Source organism: Gopherus evgoodei, chromosome 8 (assembly GCF_007399415.2).
Source record: "Gopherus evgoodei ecotype Sinaloan lineage chromosome 8, rGopEvg1_v1.p, whole genome shotgun sequence".
In the NCBI taxonomy this organism is placed as follows: domain Eukaryota; kingdom Metazoa; phylum Chordata; order Testudines; family Testudinidae; genus Gopherus; species Gopherus evgoodei.
This window is the reverse complement of record NC_044329.1, coordinates 99,141,474-99,163,748: the sequence shown is the minus strand read 5'-3', so window position 1 is coordinate 99,163,748 and position 22,275 is coordinate 99,141,474. Positions and strand designations below refer to the sequence as shown.

The 22,275-nt window shown below is 44.3% G+C and overlaps 2 protein-coding genes across 3 annotated transcripts in view; one reads left to right on the top strand and one right to left on the bottom strand.

Annotated features, from left to right (window-relative positions):
• The window catches only part of C8A (complement C8 alpha chain), a 37,109-nt gene extending 31,232 nt beyond the window's left edge, over positions 1-5,877 (top strand). For both annotated transcript variants that reach the window (XM_030573145.1, XM_030573144.1), the window contains exons 10-11: positions 3,182-3,404; positions 5,726-5,877. In XM_030573145.1, the coding sequence (XP_030429005.1) occupies positions 3,182-3,404; positions 5,726-5,877 (375 nt within the window). The remainder of the gene's footprint in view (positions 1-3,181; positions 3,405-5,725) is intronic.
• Positions 5,878-15,361: 9,484 nt separating this feature from the next.
• Positions 15,362-22,275, bottom strand: part of C8B (complement C8 beta chain) — a 31,722-nt gene continuing 24,808 nt past the window's right edge. The window contains exons 10-12 of the mRNA XM_030573158.1: positions 20,756-20,909; positions 19,312-19,380; positions 15,362-15,513 (exon numbers count right to left, since the gene is read on the bottom strand). Coding sequence (XP_030429018.1) covers positions 15,362-15,513; positions 19,312-19,380; positions 20,756-20,909 — 375 coding nt within the window. The remainder of the gene's footprint in view (positions 15,514-19,311; positions 19,381-20,755; positions 20,910-22,275) is intronic.

Genomic DNA, 22,275 nt, shown 5'->3' with positions numbered 1-22,275 from the left:
TCAACTGAGTGTTGAGAGCCACCATAGCTGGCACAGAACAGCAGTCATGAATGAAAGAAGAAAACACCCCTCTGGGGCAGCATTCAGAAAAAGAAAGCAAAGGAAGCTTTTCTATCTAAGCAGGAAGGAGCTCTCCTAAGGTATATAGAGACAAATGTTCACGGTGAGCCTTCTGATCTTCCCGTTAGTCAGACTGCAGGTGACCTGGCAACTACTGCAGCATCCATATCTCCATCTCAAATGGATGTAACCATGCACATTCCTGAAGAAAAGTGTAGATCAGAGAAGAGTGTGGTAGAGGCACAAGAACCAGCTGCTGCTGAGTTTAGTTCCTTAAGTCTTGATGATCCAGGACTGTGGACCCACTTGAGCAGTAGCCTGAGGGACTTCCTTGTATTGCATGGACCACAGCAAGTGAAAAACTTCATGTTCCCCAAAGACAATGAAAATACAAGTTTCCATCCAACACATTACTGGCGTTAAATCCCCAATGGTGACAAAGTGGAAAGGCCATGGCTTATGTACTCAAAAACCCAGAATGTTCCATACTGTTTTTGTTGCAAACTCTTTCAGTCTAATGTTTCAGCCACATTGGGTTCTACAGGAACAAAGGACTGGAAAAATCTGCCTAGAAATCTGGCATACCATGAGAAGGCAGCAAATCACCAGAGAGCATTCCATAGGTGGAAAGAGCTTGAGATGAGACTATGGTTAAAGGCCACCCTAGATGATCAGCATCAAGAGACGATTGCATCAGAGTCTCTTTACTGACAAAATGTTCTGAAAAGGCTCATTGCCATTGTGAGAATGCTTGCTACCCAAAACCTAGCACTGTGCGGCACTTCAGATCAGCTGCATGTGTCAAACAATGGAAACTTCCTTAAAATTGTGGAGCTGATGGCTGGGTTTGATACTGTACTCCAGGAGCATCTAAGAAGAGTCACCCCCAAAAAAAGGTAAATACACCACTACCTTGGAAAAGCAATTCAAAATGAGATCATACAGTTACTGCAAGAAAAGTCAAACAGAAGATTGTGGCAGATCTGAAGTCAGCAAGATATTACTGTGTTATTCTGGGCTGCATAGCTGACATCAGCCTATGGAACAAATGATTTTAATAGTGCATTTTGTAACAACAACAGAACCTAGTGAAAATGTCCCTGCAATGGTGACTGCCAGAGAGCATTTTCTAGAATTTATTGACATTGATGATACTACAGGAGCTGGTATGACAAATGTGTTTCTTAAAAAGCTGGACGATATGGGAATTGTGATAGTTGACATGAGAGGTCTGGGCTATAATGGTGCCAGCATGAAAGGAAAGAACAGAGGAGTGCAGACACGGATCCGAGAGTTAAACCCTCAAGCTTTTCTTGTCCCACGCAGTTCTCATTCATTGAACTTGGTGGACAGTGATGCAGCATCAGCTTCTAGTGAGGCTGCTGAATTTTTTAATGTAATTCAAAGCATCTATGTATTTTTCTCTGCATCAACTCATTGATGGCAAATTTTGAAGCAACATCCGGGAACATCTTCTCTGCCACTGAAATCACTCAGTGCTACACAATGGAAAAGTCGAGTGGAGGTGATAAAGCCTATCAAACACCAAATTGGGAAGATAGGTGATGCCATAGTTGCCATTATGGAGGATAATGCTATGACAGGAATTGTTCATGGGAGGACAGTGGCAGAGGGAAATGGAATCACCAGAAACATACGTAACTTCAAATTTCTATGTGGCTTTGTCTCGTAGCATGACATACTGTTTGAAATAAATGTTGTAAGCATGAGACTCCAAGGTGTTGACCTTGATGTATCTGGAGCAATGGAACAACTGGACAATGCAAAGTCATACCTACAGTCTTATCGGTGAGATGAGGGATTTCAAAACGTTTTGAAGAGTGCACAGAAGTTGGCAGAGGAATTTCATACTGAAGCTATTTTCTCACCCATTCAAGAATACAAGAGTCACCGAAGAAGACATTTTGATTGAGGCACGGGATAATCCCACAAGAGACCCCAAACAACAATTCAAAGTTGAATTATTTAACCAGGTGCTAGATTGTGCAATACAATCAGTTGAAGAACGTTTCATGCAGTTCAAGGAACACAGCAGTATATTTGGGATGTTGTATGATATTCCAAAATTCCTCACTATACCTGAAGAAGACCGACACCAGCAATGCAGGGCACTACAGTGTTGACACATGATGATATGCGCGATATAGATGCGGGTGATTTAGGTGATGAACTGAAAGCCCTTTCAAGATACATTTCAGTAGGATCAACTCCAAAGGCTGTTCCGGAATATATGTGCACAAATAAGATGACGACCCTCTTTCCAAATGCTTTTGTTGCTCTGCGCATACTTCTAACACTTCCTGTAACAGTTGCCAGAGGAAAACGCAGCCACTGCAAGCTGAAGTTAATAAAAACACATCTATGCTCCACAATGACACAGGAGAGGCTGGTCGGGCTTGCAATCATCTCAATAGAGCATGACCTGGCCCAGACTGTGAACCTTCAGGAAGCAGTTCAAATCTTTGCAACCAAGAAGGCACAGAAAACACCACTTTGATTATTCAAACAGATAAAAATGCCAGTGTTTCCTATGCAGACAAGAAAAGTTACATTTGCTGTTCAGGTGTTTGAAAGTTAAGTGTTAAAATTTTTGAACAAGGCATTTTAAGTTGTTAGTTCTCCTTTATTGGGGTAGGTAGCAGAGCAGTACCATGAGAGGAGTAGAACAGGAAGAAGGCAGAACTGAGACCTTTCAGAGTTTTGGCCCAAGTGAGGAGACATGGGGACGTCATTGAAGCTTCCCGCCTCAGGTGCCAAAATGTTGTGGGCTGGCCCTGGAGCTGATTTGGGAGCAGAATGAAAGGGATGCACATAAATCCAAGTATTCAAATAATTCCAACACCTCCAAAATTACCAGGGCTTTGGAACTGAGGTTTCTGGCTTTGGCCCATCTATAATATTGTACACACACCATATCTAGCTGTCTAGGAAAGTAAGTTGTTTCTTCAGCTCTAGGGATTCTCCAATAAATATCCAACACACTATGGCTGTAGTACTTTATAAGTTGAACTGTACTCATGAAATTAAATCCCCTTTTTTGTGCACCTACCGAAGCAATTATAATCCATCACAGCCACATATTCTCTTCTGTTCTATGCAGCTGCAACCCATACATGAAATTCTCCATAGAAGCAATCTTGATGATATTGAAACAAAAAGGCAAAACCTGAAAAGGGCTTTGGACGAGTACTTAGCAGAGTTCAATGCCTGCCGCTGTGGCCCTTGTCAGAACAATGCTGAATCCATGCTTCTCGGGGACGTCTGTGTTTGTCAGTGCCCACAGGGTTATGAGGGCCCAGCCTGCGAGAAGACCAGACGCAAAGGTAGGGTGGCAACATGCATACATGGCGCTGAGGAACGGTGTGTGTGGGGGGTGGACAGATGGGGAAATAGCAACTGTGTTCTCACTCTGGGCAATGCTAAGCAGCCGCTGTTTGAATCCATTCATCAATCAAACCGTCACTACTAAACCACCTCTCATGTCAAGCAGTCTTAGGGGCTTTGCAAATGAGTAAAATTAACTGATCAAGTAATTATTATAAATAAGCCAGGTTAAACAAGGGAGGCTTTAAAAGCTGGAGAGATGTCAGCACCACAAATTGGTGGAGAAGGCGAAGTCTGAGCTGAAGAATAGCAGCCAGCTAACAGCTCTAACAGCCAGAGCTTTGCCCTGTTCTGTGAGACTCATCAAGGGATCAGTTTTCCTAGGCTCAGTGTATTTAAGGCATGTGTAGATCACTACAATAACATACTAGATCCTTCTTCTGTGGTTACAAGTTTGATCTCAGATGCGTCAGGGAAAGGAATCAATCACCCGCAAGGCTGGGGAATCGTGCAGAACCCGACAGCAGCACTCTGCTGCAGTTGTATGCTGCACCAGGCTCCATCAAGGAGCCCGTGAAATATGATCTGACTGGAGGTTGGATCAACTCTTCGAGTGTCAGACAGAAATAACACAGGGGGAAGTGTGGAATAGCCTTTAAGTGTCGGAACGCTGATCTCTCACTATGGAGACTGAAAGGAGTCATTATACCCAGATGGTCCTCATTGATCTGTGTGTCACTGGGAGGAACTAGACTTCTAGAGCCATTTGACTAAGCGTCCTTGAGGCACTGATTTGCAAGAGCTAATGTGACATCCACTTTTGGACCTCTGTTAAGCAGGAGGATATTTATAGGTATTACAGTGATGGACAACAATGCAAAACCCAGGGAAAGAGAAAGAGAGAGAGAGAGAGAGAGAAGATAAACTGAGAAAGCCATGGCAGAGGCCAGGGGTGATGCTTGATGCTATCAGCAAAACAATAGTGACTAGAGGTCAGATTTTCAAAAGCATTTAGACCAGGGGTGGCCAATTTGAGCCCAAGAAAGAGCCAGAATTTACCAACGTACATTGCCAAAGAGACACAGTAATGTCAGCAGCTCCCCATCAGCTCCCCACCCCTGCTCCCAGCACCTCCCACCCACCGGCAGTCCTGTCAATCAGCGCCTTCCCTTCCCTCCCCTCCCTGCAGCTCCAGATCAGCTGTTTCATGGCATGCAGGAGGCTCTGAGGGGAAGGAGGGAGGAGCGAGGGCATGGCAGGCTCAGGGGAGGGTGCGGGAAGGGGTGGAGTGGGGGCAGAGCCAGGGGTTGAGCGGTGAGGTACATTGGAAAGTTGGCGCCTCTAGCGCCAGCCTCGGAGTCGGTGCCTATACAAGGAGCCCCATATTAACTTCTGAAGAGCCAAATGTGGCTCCAGAGCCACAGATTGGCCACCTCTGATTTAGACACCTAAAGGTGGAGATAGGCACCTTATGGGATTTTCAAAAGCACCTAAACATCGAACACTGATTGAAATCAATAGGAGTTAGGCCCTGGGTCCACATCACTGGAAAACTGATGCCTTGGTAATACAGATAGTAAGAGCATATGGGTCCATCAGAACTTCATAGCAAACGTCAACACAACTGGATTAATACAGCGTTTGTGATACACACAGAGACCAGTTGAGTAAATAAAAAAAAAATGCAGTGACAGCCCCATCATGTGCTCCCATCAATCTAAAGAGACACCATAATCTATAGTATTGAACTCTGCTGACAAATCAGAGTAGACAGTAATGAAAAAGCCCTGAAATGACCCTTCCACAAAGAATCTCTACAGCATTTCCCCAGGCAGCATTACTATGATGACCTGCCTGGAACAAGACTGAAACTTTTATCCTTTTGGAGGTGAGACAGATGCATCACTGAGACACATCACCAATCACTTGGGAAAGAGAGGCCAAATTGTAACCCAGCAAATTATCAGAGAAGCAGAAAAAAAAAAGCAATGGACTACCAATCTGAATAGGGTAAATATTCTTTAGAAGATCCTATTTTCAAAGTGCCATATAAACATTGATCCTCAACAATCCTACGAGCTAGGTAAATCTCGAGGACGCACAGGGAACCAGTGTCACAGCTAGGATTAGATCTCTGGTCTAAAGAATAAGTTTATCATGGCAGCCTCTGACTCACTCCCATAAGAAACTTCAGTTGACTTTGCACTAGTTGTCAAGTACAGCATGCCACTGTAATAAAGCAATTTAGCTTTCAGCTGAGACTCACTTGCTTGTGAAATGAACCTTATAATCTAATATATTTTTAAAAATCATTTTACAGGCAGTAAGACAAATGGTAGCTGGAGCTGCTGGTCATCCTGGACTCCCTGCCAGTCTGGAACAAAGAGACGTACGAGGCAATGTAATAACCCAGCCCCACAAAACGGTGGAACATGGTGTGCTGGAAAGAGTGTGCAGACAGAGATGTGCTAAGGGCTGGCTATATCTGGGATAAATTATGACACTGATTAATGAGAATATATGTTAGATAATGTTTTGCATAGCAGGCTGTAACTACCACTGGAGTAACCCAGCTGAAGTCAACAGAATTACACTAGTGATAAATCTGGCCTAGAGTTTTACATTCATAAGAAGATATAGTAGAGCCACCAAATGAAACCTGAACATTGCCCAGTAAATTCTGAAACACACACACACACACTCTCTCTCTCTCTCTAGCATTTTACTCTCAATTTGTGATGACAAGTTGCAAGATGGAGAATCAGGGCAAATATTTTTTACTGAACAATGGGGTTATAAAGTAATAAAGCACATTTAGTAAACCAGTTTACATAGTAAGCTTCACTAACTGAAATGTTTGTATTTGCCTTTGGAAGACAAATTAAAAGCTCGTGATCCTTGCATTGAATGAGTTTTGTATTGACATGTGTGTCATATAATTTTTATTTCTGTAACAGTGCAAGCAAGCTATTTCAGGCTGGTGCAGTCAGAACTTTAAACACAGCATATCTGGCAGGATCCTGCTTCCAGTGACTCCAAATGGCTTTTTGCTGTCATTTTCAATGGGAGCAATATTAAGCCCAAAGATGCTAAAGTTCCAGGGTGAAATGTTAATATAAATTGATGAGGAATAACAAAATCAGAGCCAAATGAAACCATTTTACGGAGGACATTCCTGCACAAACGAGGCGATTCCTCTTTAAGATCAGTGATGGCTCGTCCATTAGAACACAAACATTTTCTCTCCAAGGCACCCAGAGCTGGCGAAGATGTTAACAGGTTTGTTGACATAAGAGCCCTTTTTGAATGTAAGAGATAAATCTTAGTGCAAGAATATGTACAGTATTGAACTGCAGCCAAGACTGCAAACAGTCCACTGCTCAGCGCTTCTAATGAACTGCTCTAAAAACCTGGAGCGGATGGAAATTGAATAGCACTTAGTTTTATTGTGCTTTTCATTAAAAGGGGGAAAAAAGAGTCATGAATGTGAATCTGGTATTATGAAAAAATAAACAAGTACAACAAGGAACAACACCTGGGAAAGAGGAAGAAAAATGCTATCGTACCATTATTCAGCGAAAGAAATTGCTGGCCTTAACTGGTGAATTAGGACCAAGTCCTCAGCTGGTGTAAATCAGTGGAGTAGCTCCATTGACTAGGCAGCTCTCTACAACACTAGTACTTGGATGCTAACTCACAGATCTGCTCAGAAGTTGCAGCTTTTTGCCATTTTTGCAGAGAAAGGCTGTGTTCAGCAGGACTGAAGCCACAAACACGAGCTCAAGAATAAATATTTTAAGCCCTTCACCCTGTAACTAGCTCCACTGGGGTGGGATACCACAACTGTGCAAAACCTGACTGAAATCTTCATGACTGCAGGGGCCCACCCATGCAACCAGTCATAAGATTGGGCCTTAGTTTTAATAATTTATGGCATTATTAATAACCAAGGAATGGCAATTGTGTGCAAATTTATGGGGCAATGCAGTTACATTAATCTGGCCCATCGTTTTTACCTAATACTGTCCTTTTAGGTAAAAACGGAACTGAAAGGAACCTAGTAACTATAGAATGGTTTTTAGCTAGAAGCAATAACTGGGATTCAATTTCACTTTGCCTTTATCCACCCTGAATGTGTAATATTCCGGGAGAGGGCTCAAGACAAGGAGATGCTGTCACAGCATCTAGTCAAATGCCCCTTCTTGGACAATCACTATACTTCTGTGACAGCTGCTGAATCCCCTGTGTGCTTTAAGCCTCCACAGTCTGAACAGTGCCATGCACTGTCCCCAGCTTGGGGTCCTCTGAGCTTTGACCCTGTGGTCCAGTTGCTTGACCCTTGGGACCAGTGCTGACCCCCCCCACATCCTTATTGGTTGAACACACCCTCACCCAGAACTCCAGCCATGTGGTGATTCTTGGTCCACAGGTTAACGCTTCCAGAGCATGTGGTAGGTAACATCATACACACACTTTGCACAGGATTTTAACACCATTGCTCTGTACTCACACAAAAAATACATATATCTATATAAAATGTTAAACTCTACATGCATTTCCCTGCCTCAATTTCCACATCACTCTCTGGCATGCTTTGGGCTGGACTCACAGTTCTCTCGGAGCATTCAGGATCCTTTTCCTGCAGTGCGTGGCTTGTCTTCTCAGCCATGGAGTCTTCATCTCTCTTTCCAGCTCACTGTGCTCTGATCTGGTTGATCCCCTCAGCTAAATCACCCCTCCCCCCAGCTATGAAAGCATTCCAGTCGTTTTCCCTCTCCTGCCCCAAACTTCCTGTGTGGCTCTCTGAGTCTTCCCCCGATGCATCCATCCTCTGTGATTTTTAAAAGCTAACATCAGTACCTTGGTTTCTTTGCCCTGCTGCTGCTAATTTTCCACTCTCCAAACCTCTGCCCCCTGTTGAGGGATTGAGGAAAACTGTTCTCACTTGAGAAAAACTTCTAGCATGCCCATTGTGTGGTCAGACTACAGATAGTAAGACTAACTACTCTACGTTCTCCCTAATCTGATGGGGATGTGCTAGAAACCCTGTCAGCCCATGGTAGATTCCATATTTACATAGAGGCATTCAATGTTACAGCAATTTTTATAGTAACAACTTCATCATATCAACCTGAAGTCTTAAATTGTACAGAGCGATTTCTCCAAATGGTCACAGATCTACAGGGGAGACTGTTCAACAATCTCCTTATAACAAATGACAGTGAAAAACAAAGGCTGAGGTTTTATTCAAATGTCAAATAGAAGTCTCCTAACTCCCCCGAGGCTTTCCCACTTCATCCAGGGCCCAGACATGCTCCGAGCTGAAACTGAGAATTCAGAGCAATGAAGTAGAAGTGCAGAGAAAGAAGGTATCTGCCTGTGTGGTCTGTAAAAGATTATGAGAAATTATACATTTATGATCTAGTCAAAGAAACTAAGATAACCACCAATGAAGATCCCAGCATGCAAGCTGCACCAGAAGAGGAAAAGAGTAGGTTTCTTACCTAAACTAAAATCTTATAAGGTATATTAAAATAGCATTCCAGCCTGCTTTTAATGAATGACTTTTACCCTCCTGCACACTGATATATATTTGATGCAGCTAATTTATCCTATATATTTCTTCAGGGATATCTCCTCAGAGACCTTGTTTATTTCTCTTATAGTTAAATGCTGGATAGATGATGCTGTGAATAAACAATCTCAAGATCTGATCATTTTATGCATATATGCAAACTAGTTTATTAACAAAGGGAGGGCAGCAAGGAACCAGAACACAACAGACAACAGCAAATGATTGGTGACAGTACACCTTAGGTTGCAAGGTGCAGTCCCAAGATAACTGGCATACAGAACAGCAGATAATGGCAGAGCTTCAGACAGAGAACTGTTTTCTACCTAAAGGTCAATGTCACGCTGACTACCTGACCCTCTGATTCCCTTTGAGGCTCGGTTTTCACAGCCACAAGAATCCCCAGCAATATCTGCTCTAAAATTACTGCCTTTCCTTTCGGTATACCGTGCAACACGAATGTACATAAGCAAATGACACATCAAAAAATCCCCTAGATTCCAGATTCTTTGAGGAGAGCGGTCCTGTGTGTTTGGAAAGTGCCTAGCACAATGGGGTCATGAGCCCTATGTTACAAATGCTGCAGCAGCAGCAGCATGAATGATGAAGTGGTATCATTTGTTTCCACTGATTTCTCAAAGTCGGAAAAGTTAAAACATAACTATATCAGGAGATAAAGAAGGCAGGCAAATATGGAGGTGTAACTTGGTCAAATTATTGCAATTCTACTGGGCACCTACCAAGAGATGGAATGTTTTAGTGGTTATAGCATTATGTCTCCTTCTCTTTCCTGCCAACCTCTTCCCCCTTTCCACTCTCATTTTCTTTCTTACTTTGCTTTATTTAGGTTTTTTTTTTAAACACTATATCCAGGATTTGGAGCCTGGATTCTAGGTTCTATTCCCTACTCTGCATACATTTGCGGCAAGTCACTTAACCTCTTTGTGCCTCTGTTATTCTATCTGTAAACTGTGTGAAGTAACACCTATCTACGGCACAGAGATGTCATGGAGCTTTATTAATTCTGAAAAGTGCTTGGAGAAAGGAGGCTTTGGGGAGGAACTGATTTTTAATGCAGCTTTGAAGGGTGGAATTGGAAGGGTAGTGGGTTGATGGCCATTTTTTACCTCACCAATATTTCCTCTTAATATGTGACCCCTCTGCAGAGACAACAAATGTGTCTTTCTGTGAATACTTGAGAATATTGGCTGCTAGACAGAAATTCAATCTTATTTGTACTTAGATTAAGAAAATCAAAGTTATGCTTATTTACAACTAAATATCCCACGGGAAGTTGAAGCATTATAATTATATCCATTTGACACAGGAGACCTTGACCAAGGCTACCGAGGTGGGATTAAAACTCAGGGATTCCAAGCCCCCAGTCTTGTGGTAAAGTTTTTCTGTATAGCTAATTGTTATAAAAGAAGAGTGTGTAGTATTACCTAGCAAGAAAAAGGTAAAATGAGGGGCGTAAATTGGATACCAAGTTCATTCGCTTGTTAGGGGCTGGGAGTATCAAAGAGGCTTTGCCCTGGAAAGATGAAATGTGGCTCACATAATTGACTAGTACACCCCTTTAGTAGATTGAAAAACAGCATTTATAGGATCCGGAAGAAGCCACAGCTAAAAAGACAGACCAGCGTGATGGCCTTCGAGGGAAAAGCAGAACATTTTAGAGGTATCCTCTACTCTGACAGCCATATTTATAAAAGTAACTGGCACATTCACATTCAGAATTTTTGCCCAAGAAAATAACCTGTATTAGCCATGAGCAAAGGACAATTTCATGTATAAACTGGGTGTTAGACTCCCAGTTAACTAGTGACTAAGTGTCACTGCCATTTGGATAAGTAAAGTATAAGGCTACGTGTACATTTAAATAGCTACTGCGGCACTTTGGAAACACTGCAGTAGCACCATGGTGATGTTTCAGTGTAGACACTCACTACAGTGACAGGAGGGGTTCTCCCATCACCACAGTGAATCCAGCTCTCTGAGAGGTGGTAGCTATGTCAACAGAAGAATTCTTTTGTCAACATTGCTGTCTACCTTAGGGGACAGATTTATTTAACTATGTCACTCGGGGTGTGCATTTTTCACCAGTGATGTAGCTGGATCAACCTAACTTTTCTGTGTAGACCTGGCCTAAGTGTTTGCACATGCCAAAATTGTGCCTGTAAACACAGAGTCGTGGTGATACTTTTGTCAGAATCTGATCCTCGGTCTTTAGCCCAGGAAGCATCTACATGATTTGCTAGGGATATTGTTTTGGGAAATAAGATCTTGATACATGTAGTAATACTGCGATCTCAGAGAAGCCCATTTCTCAGAACTGTTAAGAGCTAGTCAAAAGTGAAGAGATGATTGCCACTTACTCTAGATTGGATCCCTGGATGTCTGAGATGTGAAAGGCCCATCTAGCCAAAATGCTGAATGAGCATCACTGAAAAGGACTAGAAAAGTAGAACAAAGAAGGAGCATGCAAACACCCTGGATACAATTGGATTTTTTTACTGTAGCTCTCTCATGTCTTCATATGTGAAATATTAATACAAATTTCTGCAGAAATTAGAACCATCAATAAAACTGTAGCATTATTTAATATGTAGCTAAATGAAACAATAAAAGTTTGTGCATCATGATTTTTTATTACCCTAGGCCATAATAAATCATAAGTTAGTTCAAAAACCACAAGGACAAACTAAAGTTCTGACTTTTAAGGGAGACTTACCAGGCTTACAGGCCCCAACTTGAATCTCCAACAGAAATTGTACTTAAATAAAATGTGTCCTGCTGATTTTGAAATATTTGTGTTACCTTTCACCCCAGTCCTGAAACACTGATAAAATATGTTTCTACTTGGTGGATCTTTCAAAGTCAGGTTACAAAGTTTGTCTGTGACTGCAGATGCAGTTGATGGATGTGCATGTGAGCCTCTGATCTGCCTGCTTACTTCATCATCATGCTCAGGAAAGCTGGTGAAATACAAAATAGAATATACTCTTGTAGAGCAGGATACCTTGTTAATTTCCATCCTCTCTCTGCCTGTTTCGAGGCAGGGAGAACTCAAGTGCAGCACTGCATGTTTGTATGCAAGTTGCATGGACACCTGTGAGATGCAACAATGTTGTTAATCAGGGTTCTGTGTCTAACAGCCATGCTGGTATCCTTTTAAATATATTTAGCTTTGGCTGTGCCCTCTTTGATGGGGACCCTAATGAGCCTCCTGGCAAAGTTCCAGCACATAAAAGCGTTAACAATTACAGCATAAAAACGGAAGCGTTTTAGGGTTGGCAGCTCAATTATGTAGCTCATTATGAGAAGAGCATTCTCTGCTTTTATATATGCAACATGTTTTTCCTTTCTTAATGCTGTCACAAAGACCTAGTCCGCAACTGTGTAGGCAGCATGAGGATTAAAATCAAATGTATGTTCCATTGTTTAAAATGTCAGCGAGCATGAGTTCTTTTTAGCAGAATTGCATAAAGAGACTGTCATTTAGAAAGGACAGTAAGTGGCAAGGACTGGAAAACCAGACAAGAGATTATTTGCCCTTGCAAATGCTACAAACTTACAACAAACAGGCAAGCAGATAAAATATTTGCGTATGTTGCCATAGTTTTAGTTTTGTTGGAACACTGACATGACTATAGTGTATTACACAGCATGGTCACCTACAGACTAATGTCTTTGCAAAGGTCATCATCCAATAATGAAGATACAAGAAAGGCATTGGAGGCAACCACCAGAGCAGCAGTGCTCAGGTCAGTGACTAAAACAAGAGCAGAGCTGAGTGTTTCTGTCCCGTTTCACACAGAATTTGATAAGAGTCTTGAGAACCCGGGGCAACAATGATAGGTATATTAGAAATGCATGAAGATAGCAAGTTTCTTTTTTCTATGGTTTGTTTGCTGGCCTCTCCATATTTCAAATATTTGAACTGGCTGGATTAGCAGTGGGTATGCTGAAACATCGAGGTGTTCAGGGGGACCAAATAGTGGAGCAATTGGCCCATCTCTGTGACAATGAAGGCTAGTTTTGCCATCATTGCTAGAGCGGTTCCCAAGACATGATATTTCTGGAGACTGTAAAATAGAATGCTGATTGGCTTGCATTATGGCCTCATTCTGAGACATCATTTTCCATACACTGCTTCCTGTTTGGCCACAACACAGGATACAGTATTCATCCTGGGGTATGATGTTGCATACTTCAAAATTCATGATTTTCATTTCTTTAATTGCCTTTTTGATATTCTGCTCCAGCCTCCTTTTAAATGTATTTTTTCTATGGAAAGCTTATCCCATGTGCAGTCCAAGGTCCTGGGTGCTTCAGCAGTGGGGTTCCACAGGGGTCTCTTTTGGGACTGGCTCTGTTCAATATCTTCATCAATGACTTAGATATTGGCATAGAAAGTAAGCTTATTAAATTTGCAGATGATACCAAACTGGGAGGGACTGCAACTGCTTTGAAGGACAGGGTCATAATTCAAAATGATCTGGACAAATTGGAGAAATGGTCTGAGGTAAATAGAATGAAGTTTAACAAAGACAAATGCAAAGTGCTCCACTTAGGAAGGAACAATCAGTTTCACACATACAAAATGGGAAGAGGCTGTCTAGGAAGGAGTACGGCAGAAAGGGATCTAGGGGTTATAGTGGACCACAAGCTAAATATGAGTCAACAGTGTGATGATGTTGCAAAAAAAGCAAACGTGATTCTGGGATGCATTAACAGGTGTGTTGTGAGCACGACACAACAAGTCATTCTTCCGCTCTACTCTGCACTGGTTAGGCCTCAACTGGAGTATAGTGTCCAGTTCTGGGCACCGCATTTCAAGAAAGATGTGGAGAAATTGGAGAGGGTCCAGAGAAGAGCAATAAGAATGATTAAAGGTCTTGAGAACATGACCTATGAAGGAAGGCTGAAAGAATTGGGTTTGTTTAGTTTGGAAAAGAGAAGACTGAGAGGGGACATGATAGCAGTTTTCAGGTATCTAAAAGGGTGTCATAAGGAGGAGGGACAAAACTTGTTCATCTTAGCCTCTAAGGATAGAACAATAAGCAATGGGCTTAAACTGCAGCAAGGGAGGTTTAGGTTGGACATTAGGAAAAAGTTCCTAACTGTCTGGGTGGTTAAGCACTGGAATAAACTGCCTAGGGAGATTGTGGAATCTCCATCTCTGGAGATATTTAAGAGTAGGTTAGATAAATGTCTATCAGGAATAGTCTAGACAGTATTTGGTCCTGCCATGAGGGCAGGGAACTGGACTCGATGACCTCTCGAGGTCCTTCCAGTCCTAGAATCTATGAACTACCAGTTGTGGGCTACAGACTGTGACATTTTGGGAGACCTTCCTGGTTCCTGCCAGTATGTACCCTCTGCCCTCCCATCAGGAAGTTTCAGCACTGACTGAAGCTGGGAGCTTGAGGCAGGCAAGCAGAGGAGGCTGCTGGACTGTAATCCTGTTCTGTGTTTCTTTACAGAATGAAGTCTTCCTCTTGTTCCTGCTGGGTTGTCTGAGTGGGTCTGGTCTGAGGTGAATACACACTGACACACAACACAGAGCACACAGAGGAGCCTCAGGCCCAGTTTCCTAAAGTTGTGTAAAAAGTCACATGGCAGATTTCCCCCATCTTGAAGAACCTCATGCTGGGCCAGTGAATAGGCCGGGGGCTACACATGAATAAGAGTACAAATTATTGCACAGTTTAGCATGTATTTGAGAGTGTAATTGCTGCTTTGGTGTATTTGAGTATTGGACAGTACTACTCAATTCAATTCTCTTTCCTTCAAGACAATTTCTAATAGGATAAACAATTTATGTTAAAACCAGTAAATTGGGAACCTGGGCTAGCATCGCCACATCTGACTCACATTTCACATTAGATGCTATTACTCTGATGCGGATTTAGTTTTTAATTTTCTGCATTTTGCTCAGCATGACACAGCTGTCTTATGAGGAGTCACATCTGCTTTCCTGTGTATCCAAGATAAAATGCCCTTTTCCCTATCTCAGGGGAATCTGAGAACACATTAAATTAAAATGCAAGAAAAAATCAAGGTATCACATAATGCAAGAAATAAAGTTTTGTTGATTAGCCCGTTGAAATAAAGGCCGATAGCAAAGCCACAATATTAAAACAAACAAGGACACTTAATCCTGCAGGACAATTGTGCAGCATGTCAAATCAGAATTACTCATATTAAAAATACTAATCCTGTTCCAATACCTGTTAAATCTTACTGTTGACTTCAGTGTGCATTGGATCAGGCCCTTAAAGAGGAATAAAGAGGCTTGATCAAGTCAATTATAATTATCTTCCCACTAATTTTGCAAGGTGGTAGTCATTTTAGTTTATATATTTTTAGTAATTTTCCTTAACACCTAATAGTTTCAACGTCTGGCCCTGTGCATGGCTTGCCACCATTTTGTGGGGCAGGATTATTGCACTGTCTTCTTCTCGTCCGTTGTCCTCCAGAGCATGCAGACGAGCTGGACCAGCAACCCCAGTTTCCATCTATAGCAACATCTGGAGAAACCGTGAAGAAAGAAAAGGGTGTCACAACAGAGGTTTCTTTTCCAAGAGGGTGCTCCCAGCTCACACAAATTATATTTACATGCAAATAAAATACCCCTCATCCACATTACTAAGAATATCTTGGACCTTTAAAACTGGACAATTATTTAAAGATGCTAATTCTCTATTCATTGTTGATGGTGCTTGTTCAAACTCTGTCTTTCATTCAGCTAGGACAATGAAAAGATACAAGGTAGTTTTAGCTGAAATATAGCGATTTTACCTCTTCTGGTTGAGACTAAGGGAGTCTGGGGAAGCTGAAGGGCACATAAACTGGGATCACTTTACATTCTGAGGAGCCAGAGAAAGGTGTTAGCAGGTTTATATTTAAGTAGCACAGGGGCGGGCAAACTTTATGGCCTGAGGGCCACATCAGGTTTCAGAAATTGTATGGAGGGCCAGTTAGGGGAGGCTGTGCCTCTCAAAACAGGCAGGTGTGGCCCGTCCCCCACTCCCTATATAACCGCCCCTGCTTCTCACCCCTGATGCCCCCCCATGACTCTTGCCCCATCCAACCCCTCCTGTTCCCTGATGCCCCCTCCGACTTCCTCTATCCACCCCCCCCGCTCCCTGTTCCCTTACCCTGGATCCCCCACCCCATCAAACCTCTCCTCTCATTCCTGATTGCCCCCCCTGCCCCCGGGTACCTCTGCCCCATCCAATCACCACTTCTCCCTGACTGCACCCGAAACCCCTGCCCCCATTCAATGCCCCTGTTCCCTGTCCTCTGACCGCCCTGACCCCTATCCATACCCCTGGTCCCTGACCACCCTCTGAACTCCCCTGCCCTCTATCCAACGCCCCCTACTCCCTGCCCCCTTACTGTGCTGCCTGGAGCATCGGTGGCTGGTGGTGTGGCTGCACAATGACAGGCAGCCATGCCACCTGGTGGGATCCAGCCATGCACCGCACAGCACAGAGCACTGGGTCAGGCTGGGCTCTGCAGCTGTGCTGCCCCAGGAGCTCACAGCCCCACTGCCCAGAGCATTGCACTAGTGGTGCAGTGAGCTGAGGCTACGGGGGAGGGGAAACAGCAGGGGAGGGGCCAGGAGCTCAGGGGCAAGGGAGAACGGTCCCGCAAGCCGGATGTGGCCCATGAGGCACAGTTTGCCCACCTCTGAAGTAGCAGATGGCCTACTTTAACTTACATTCTTCTGTCAGTTACTTTTCCTGCTAGACCCGCTTTCTTCTTAGGGGACCAAACATCCCATTTTGGCCAGGACAGTCCCTTTTTTAAGCTCTGTCTCGGCCATCTGGACTTTTTTTCCCCCCTAAAGGCGGCATTTGTCCCATTTGCTTTTGCTGACTTGACAAGTGCCCACTTTTCTCAAAAAAGATGTGGTGTGGTGTGGAGGAACGTGTGGGGTGGGATGGGAGGGAGCAGAGATGCCAGCCCCCTGAAGGGGAGGACACAGAGCTGGGGGGAGGGAGCATTCCAGCATGGGAGGAGGATGTGGCAGGGTTCCAGCGAGGTGCAACAGCGTCCTGAGGGGACCCCTGCAGGGTTCCAGCGACCGGGCAACAGCCTCCTGAGGGGACCCTGTAGTGGGGTGGTCACCTGCTCCTGGCCTGAAAGGGTTAACAACAGCCCTGGGAGAGGGCTGTGGCAGGGAAAAAGCTGAGCTGATTGGTGGAAGCAGCCTCAACTGGGGGCCATGCCCCAATCAGGGTCCAGTTGGCCCTATAAAGGCCAGTGAAGCTAGGAGTTGAGATAGTCTCTCTCTGAACGCAGAGAGAGAAGGGCCTGGCGGCAAAGAGCTTAACCACGTGCCTAGAGTGGAGCAGGGCTGGGGAAAGGCCAAGGGAGCTGGGGAGCTCTGGCCTAGGAAAGCCCCAGGCTGCAGGCCTAGGGTAAGGCCAATGGGGCACTTGGGTTGCAGGAGGCAACCCACGGGTGGGCAAGGTAGAGGCAGCAGGTCCTTGCCTGTAATGAGTGGCTGATACACTGCAGTCTGCCCCAGTGAACGGGGGCTAAGTGGTGACTGGCAGTAGCCAAGACTGAGGCAAGGTGGGGATAGGGGTGGGGGTTCCCCTGGAAGGGGAGACATTTACTCCATGGAAGGGAGAAATTTGGGAAGCAGAGATGCTGGAGCAGACCAAGGGCCCATAATGGACTGCAAATTAGCTATGAGTTTATAATGGGATATGAGTGCTTGTTTGAGCTGCGTACTCAAAATCAGCTCCTCCTCAAAGCACTGAAATAACAACAAGGCGTTGGTGTGAAATCATGTATAAAATTGCACTGAGTTCTAGACACCAGAGCAACAGAAATATATTGTCACATTGGCAGGACTTCCGAGGAAAGGACCAAAAGGATGGATTTATAAGGAAAGAGTAAAACCTATATCTATATATATCAGGGTACTTAGAGTCTGGGCCTGGATCATTTAAGTCAATATGAGTTTTGCTACTGACTTCAGGGAGCAGGAATGAGATCCTAAATTCTGCGCCCAGTTCTGTCATACAGTCATGGCCTAGCCTTGGATTTAACCTGTCTGCCTCTGCTTACTCATCTGTGAAATGGAGCTAGCTATAGTGTGTGTGTATGTGTATATTAGGGTAACAGATGGAGTGCAGTGATCCGGTGTGGTGCCCCTCCAGGCCAAAGGAGGAAGAGCCCAGCCGGAGGCCAGAATGGGTAGAGCTACGGAGCTCTGAGCCCGCCCCTCAAAGGGTCAGGCGGTGACCTGGATCTATAAAAGCTGGTCCTCAGAGCTCAGTCAGGCCCCAGCAGCCGGAGCGAGCAGACGTCCCTCAGGGAGCTCGAGACTGGGAACCCCCTGTGACCCAGAGCAGCTGCCCAGGCTGGCCGGAGCTCCCCCAGGCCCGCTACCCGGAGGAGCTGCCGGACCTGCCACCCAGCCCCGGCAGCGACGAGCCCATGCTTCTGGATCCTGACGAGGCTGACGTCAGGACCCAGGTAGGCCCCGACGGGGAGTATGGAAGTGGCCCGGGGGCAGCCAGCCCCCGTCTGGTTGCAACATTACCAGAGCCTATGTCAGTGTGTTGTGGTCAAGATCCCCACTGACTCCAGAGGATCTTCAGCCGCTGCTAGGGCCCTGGGCTGGGACGCAGTGGAGTGGGAGGGCCTGCATCCCCCCTGCCACCCACTCCCCCTCTCCCTGGACCTGAGGAGGCCAAAGCCTATCACTACTGCTCAGCCCTGCCCAAGGGACTGAGCCTACTGACTCAGTGTTTGTTGCCCTGCCCTGACCAAGGGTCAGGGCCTTTAACTGCTCTTGTTGCTCAGCCCTGCCCCAGGACCTAAGCCCCCTTACCCCGCGGAGCAGGCCATTGCCATGAGAACTGCCGGACTATTTCCCCAGACCCTCCGGTGTGTAGTGAGCCGGTGTGGCTCCCCTCCTTGCCTGGGGACGGTTGAGCCCCGGTGGCACTTGTTTACACGGAGTTACAGACATGATAAGGATTAATGAATACTATAGCTAGAACCATTTCACAGATGAGTAAGCAGAGGCAGTTTAAATACAAGGGTAGGCAGCGAACGCACGGCAGAACTAAAGTCAGTGGCAAAACTCATCTTGACTTAAATGCTCCAGCCCCTAGCAGTCTTGATTCCCATCCCTGTGCTTTAGCCACTAGGCCACATAGTTCTTAATGATCACATAAAAAGACCTAATTTACATATATGATCATATGACTGGCCATTCCATTTCAACTCTCCTTTTAGGGTTGTTTCTCTCTTTAATTTGGGATCTACATTTCTTTAATCATCTTTCTAATTCCTCTTACCTTTTCTTTCTGTGATCTCACAGGCAGTACCACGATATCCTATAGGACATATACATTCACAGCGAGTTTCTAGAAGGATAACAGTGAAAGCTGGATTACTGCACTTCACTACAGTATATTATTATACTAAACATTTCTCTATAGACTCCCGTTTCCATATATAGACAGGTGAAGAGGCTGCCTCTCTGGGGCAGAGACTATCTTTTCTTTACATGCATGTGCAGCATCTAGCAGAATGGGGCCCTGATCCCAGAATTCATTGTCTGGCTATTAATGACAATGGTCATTTGAAAACATATTTCATGGCAAATTATCCTAAATGGAATGACAACAGGACTCAGAGGCTAATAAGTTATTTAAATAAGTGTAATCACCAGAGGAATCAGTTATAGGGTGACCAGATGTGCCGATTTTATAGGGACAGTCCCAATTTTTGGGTCTTTTTCTTATATAGGCTCCTATTACCCCCCAACCCCGTCCCAATTTTTCACACTTGTTGTTTGGTCACCCTGATTAGTTAAGAGCTATAATCAAACTGGCTGGTACCTGAATCAATAATTTCTGCATTAGATACATTTAGATGATAACCAGATTCTCATCAGGACTTTCGCAGATGCAAATTTGAATTAGCAGCAAAGAGTCCTGTGGCACCTTATAGACTAACAGACGTTTTGGAGCATGAGCCTTCGTGGGTGAATACCCACTTCGTCGGATGCATGTCATGACATGCATCCGACGAAGTGGGTATTCACCCACGAAGGCTCATGCTCCAAAACGTCTGTTAGTCTATAAGGTGCCACAGGACTCTTTGCTGCTTTTACAGATCCAGACTAACACGGCTACCCCTCTGAAATTTGAATTAGCTACTTGAAAGATATCATCTTTTATTAGCAAAACCCACACACCATATATCTCCATTTAGAAAATGTGTTTTTTATTCAATTTAATTACTTTCCCCAGCATTTTTAAATCATTGTCAGCTTCTAAATGAGGGTAGCTTCTATTAAAAATGAAGGGAAGGAAAGGATACAATACTGAACAACTCTGATGATGATACCAGTACTTAGCACTTATATGGTGCTTTTCATCTTCACAACACAACACTAATTAATGCTGAGACATTAGGATGATGGTAATGATCTTGAAAGCAAAGGAAGACACTTAAAGACATGAACTTTTCTTTTGATGAATAATTGAGGTGGGAACTGTTTCTTAAATGTAACTGATAAAGATGCTTGCTAAAATGGTGTTAATTTGCTGCGGCTGCTACTAAACAATGGAGATTTATGAATGAAATTTCTCTTTTTTAAAATATATTTTCTTTATAATGTTAATCAGGATGAATAGGAGAAAGGAATGAACACAGATTACCAGCCAGTTAAGCCTCCTACCTACAACTCCTCTGTTCGTTTATTCTAGAGAAGTATTAGATGTGAGATTCTACCTTTCAGAAAGGCAATTCCATTGCCATGGCATGGAGCACAATGACAGGAACTGGTCTCCAGCTGAAACTCCACAAGGGCACGCTTCATATTTTCCCTTAGTGTATTTGCATTTGCAAAGTCTGTTGCAGTCACCAGTCCAGACAGGGGTTCTGCCTAAGGGGGAGGGAGGAAAGATGGGAAGAAACAATTGTATTCATTCCAAAGGTCAAGATGTTTTTATAAGGTCAGCCCCGCACTGCAGACTATGGTGGGACCTCAGCTTATGAATAAAATGTAGCCCCCTATGTTATGAGATTTGTGGTCTGTGGAGATGTCAATAAAAGCTTTCTAAAATGGGAACATATTAGTCATCCATGGAATAGAATAGTCTCACCACCAGCTCCAGCTTTCCAGTTAACTTGTGCTTAGGGCTGGTGGAAAAAAGAGAACAACAATTTAATGAAAAATGTTTTCCTTTGCTCACCCCAACCCCTAATTCAAAATTTTGACCAGCTGGAGAGTCGTCCGAAAACTGGGAGAGAATTTCACAAAAGTTTCATCAAAGTTTTCCTATGTATTTTTCTGATTTAGAAATTTTATGAAAATTCATTTAAAAATTGAAAATTTTTAACCAGCACTACTTATATTGACTCATCTCTTGCTCCTCCTTTAGGTAGGGTTGCCACCAATCTGCATTTTACCTGGTCAGTCCAGTTTTTGGCTTCTGAGTCCAGGTGCCATTTAGGGTCGCCAGGTGTCCAGTAAGTCTGGTTGAAAAAGGGACTGGGCAATGTCCGGTCAGATGTACGGACTAGACACCAAAAGTCTGGTTACCACAGGGCAGGGTGAGGTACTGGGCCATTAACCCAATCCAGCCCCTCTTCAGCCAGGGCTGCCTCCTACCTGCGGCAGGTTCCTTGTTAGGCTGCATCAACTTCTGTTCCAGTGACATACGGGGAAAGGAGCGAGCAACGTGGGTGGGATCTTGGGGGAAGAGGCAGGGCAGGAGTGGGGCCCTGGGGGGTGGGGAAGAGGCAAGTCAGGGGCAGGGTCTTGGGGATCCGGTTACCAGCAATTAGAAAGGTGGCAACTCTACCTTTAGGACTCCACCAGGAAGCATTTTTTCTACAGTACAATGACTCTGTTCATATGCTGCCCTTGTATGGATTGTTTTTTAATTGCAGCATAGTCACTAGTGTATTTACAGCCCGATTACCCTATGAAGCCAAGAGAAATGTTCCCATTACCTTCAAATGCGGGGCGCCTCTCTACACTTTTTTCAGCCGTGTTTAGTGAATTGCATGGGTATAAATAGCAGTGTAGATGGTGAGGCACAGCTCAAGACAGTAAAGACACACTTGAAAGGTGTGGGTATGTACTTGAGTACATCCCCTACATGGCCCTCTACTCACCCAAGCTGTACCTCCCTCTCTACACTACTCTTTTAGCAGTATAGCATCCTGCTGCATCCCTGCTGTTAGAACCTTTCCCTGGAAAAGATTCTAGCAGTGGGAAAGGCTGTGCCAGCTCCCAGCTGCTG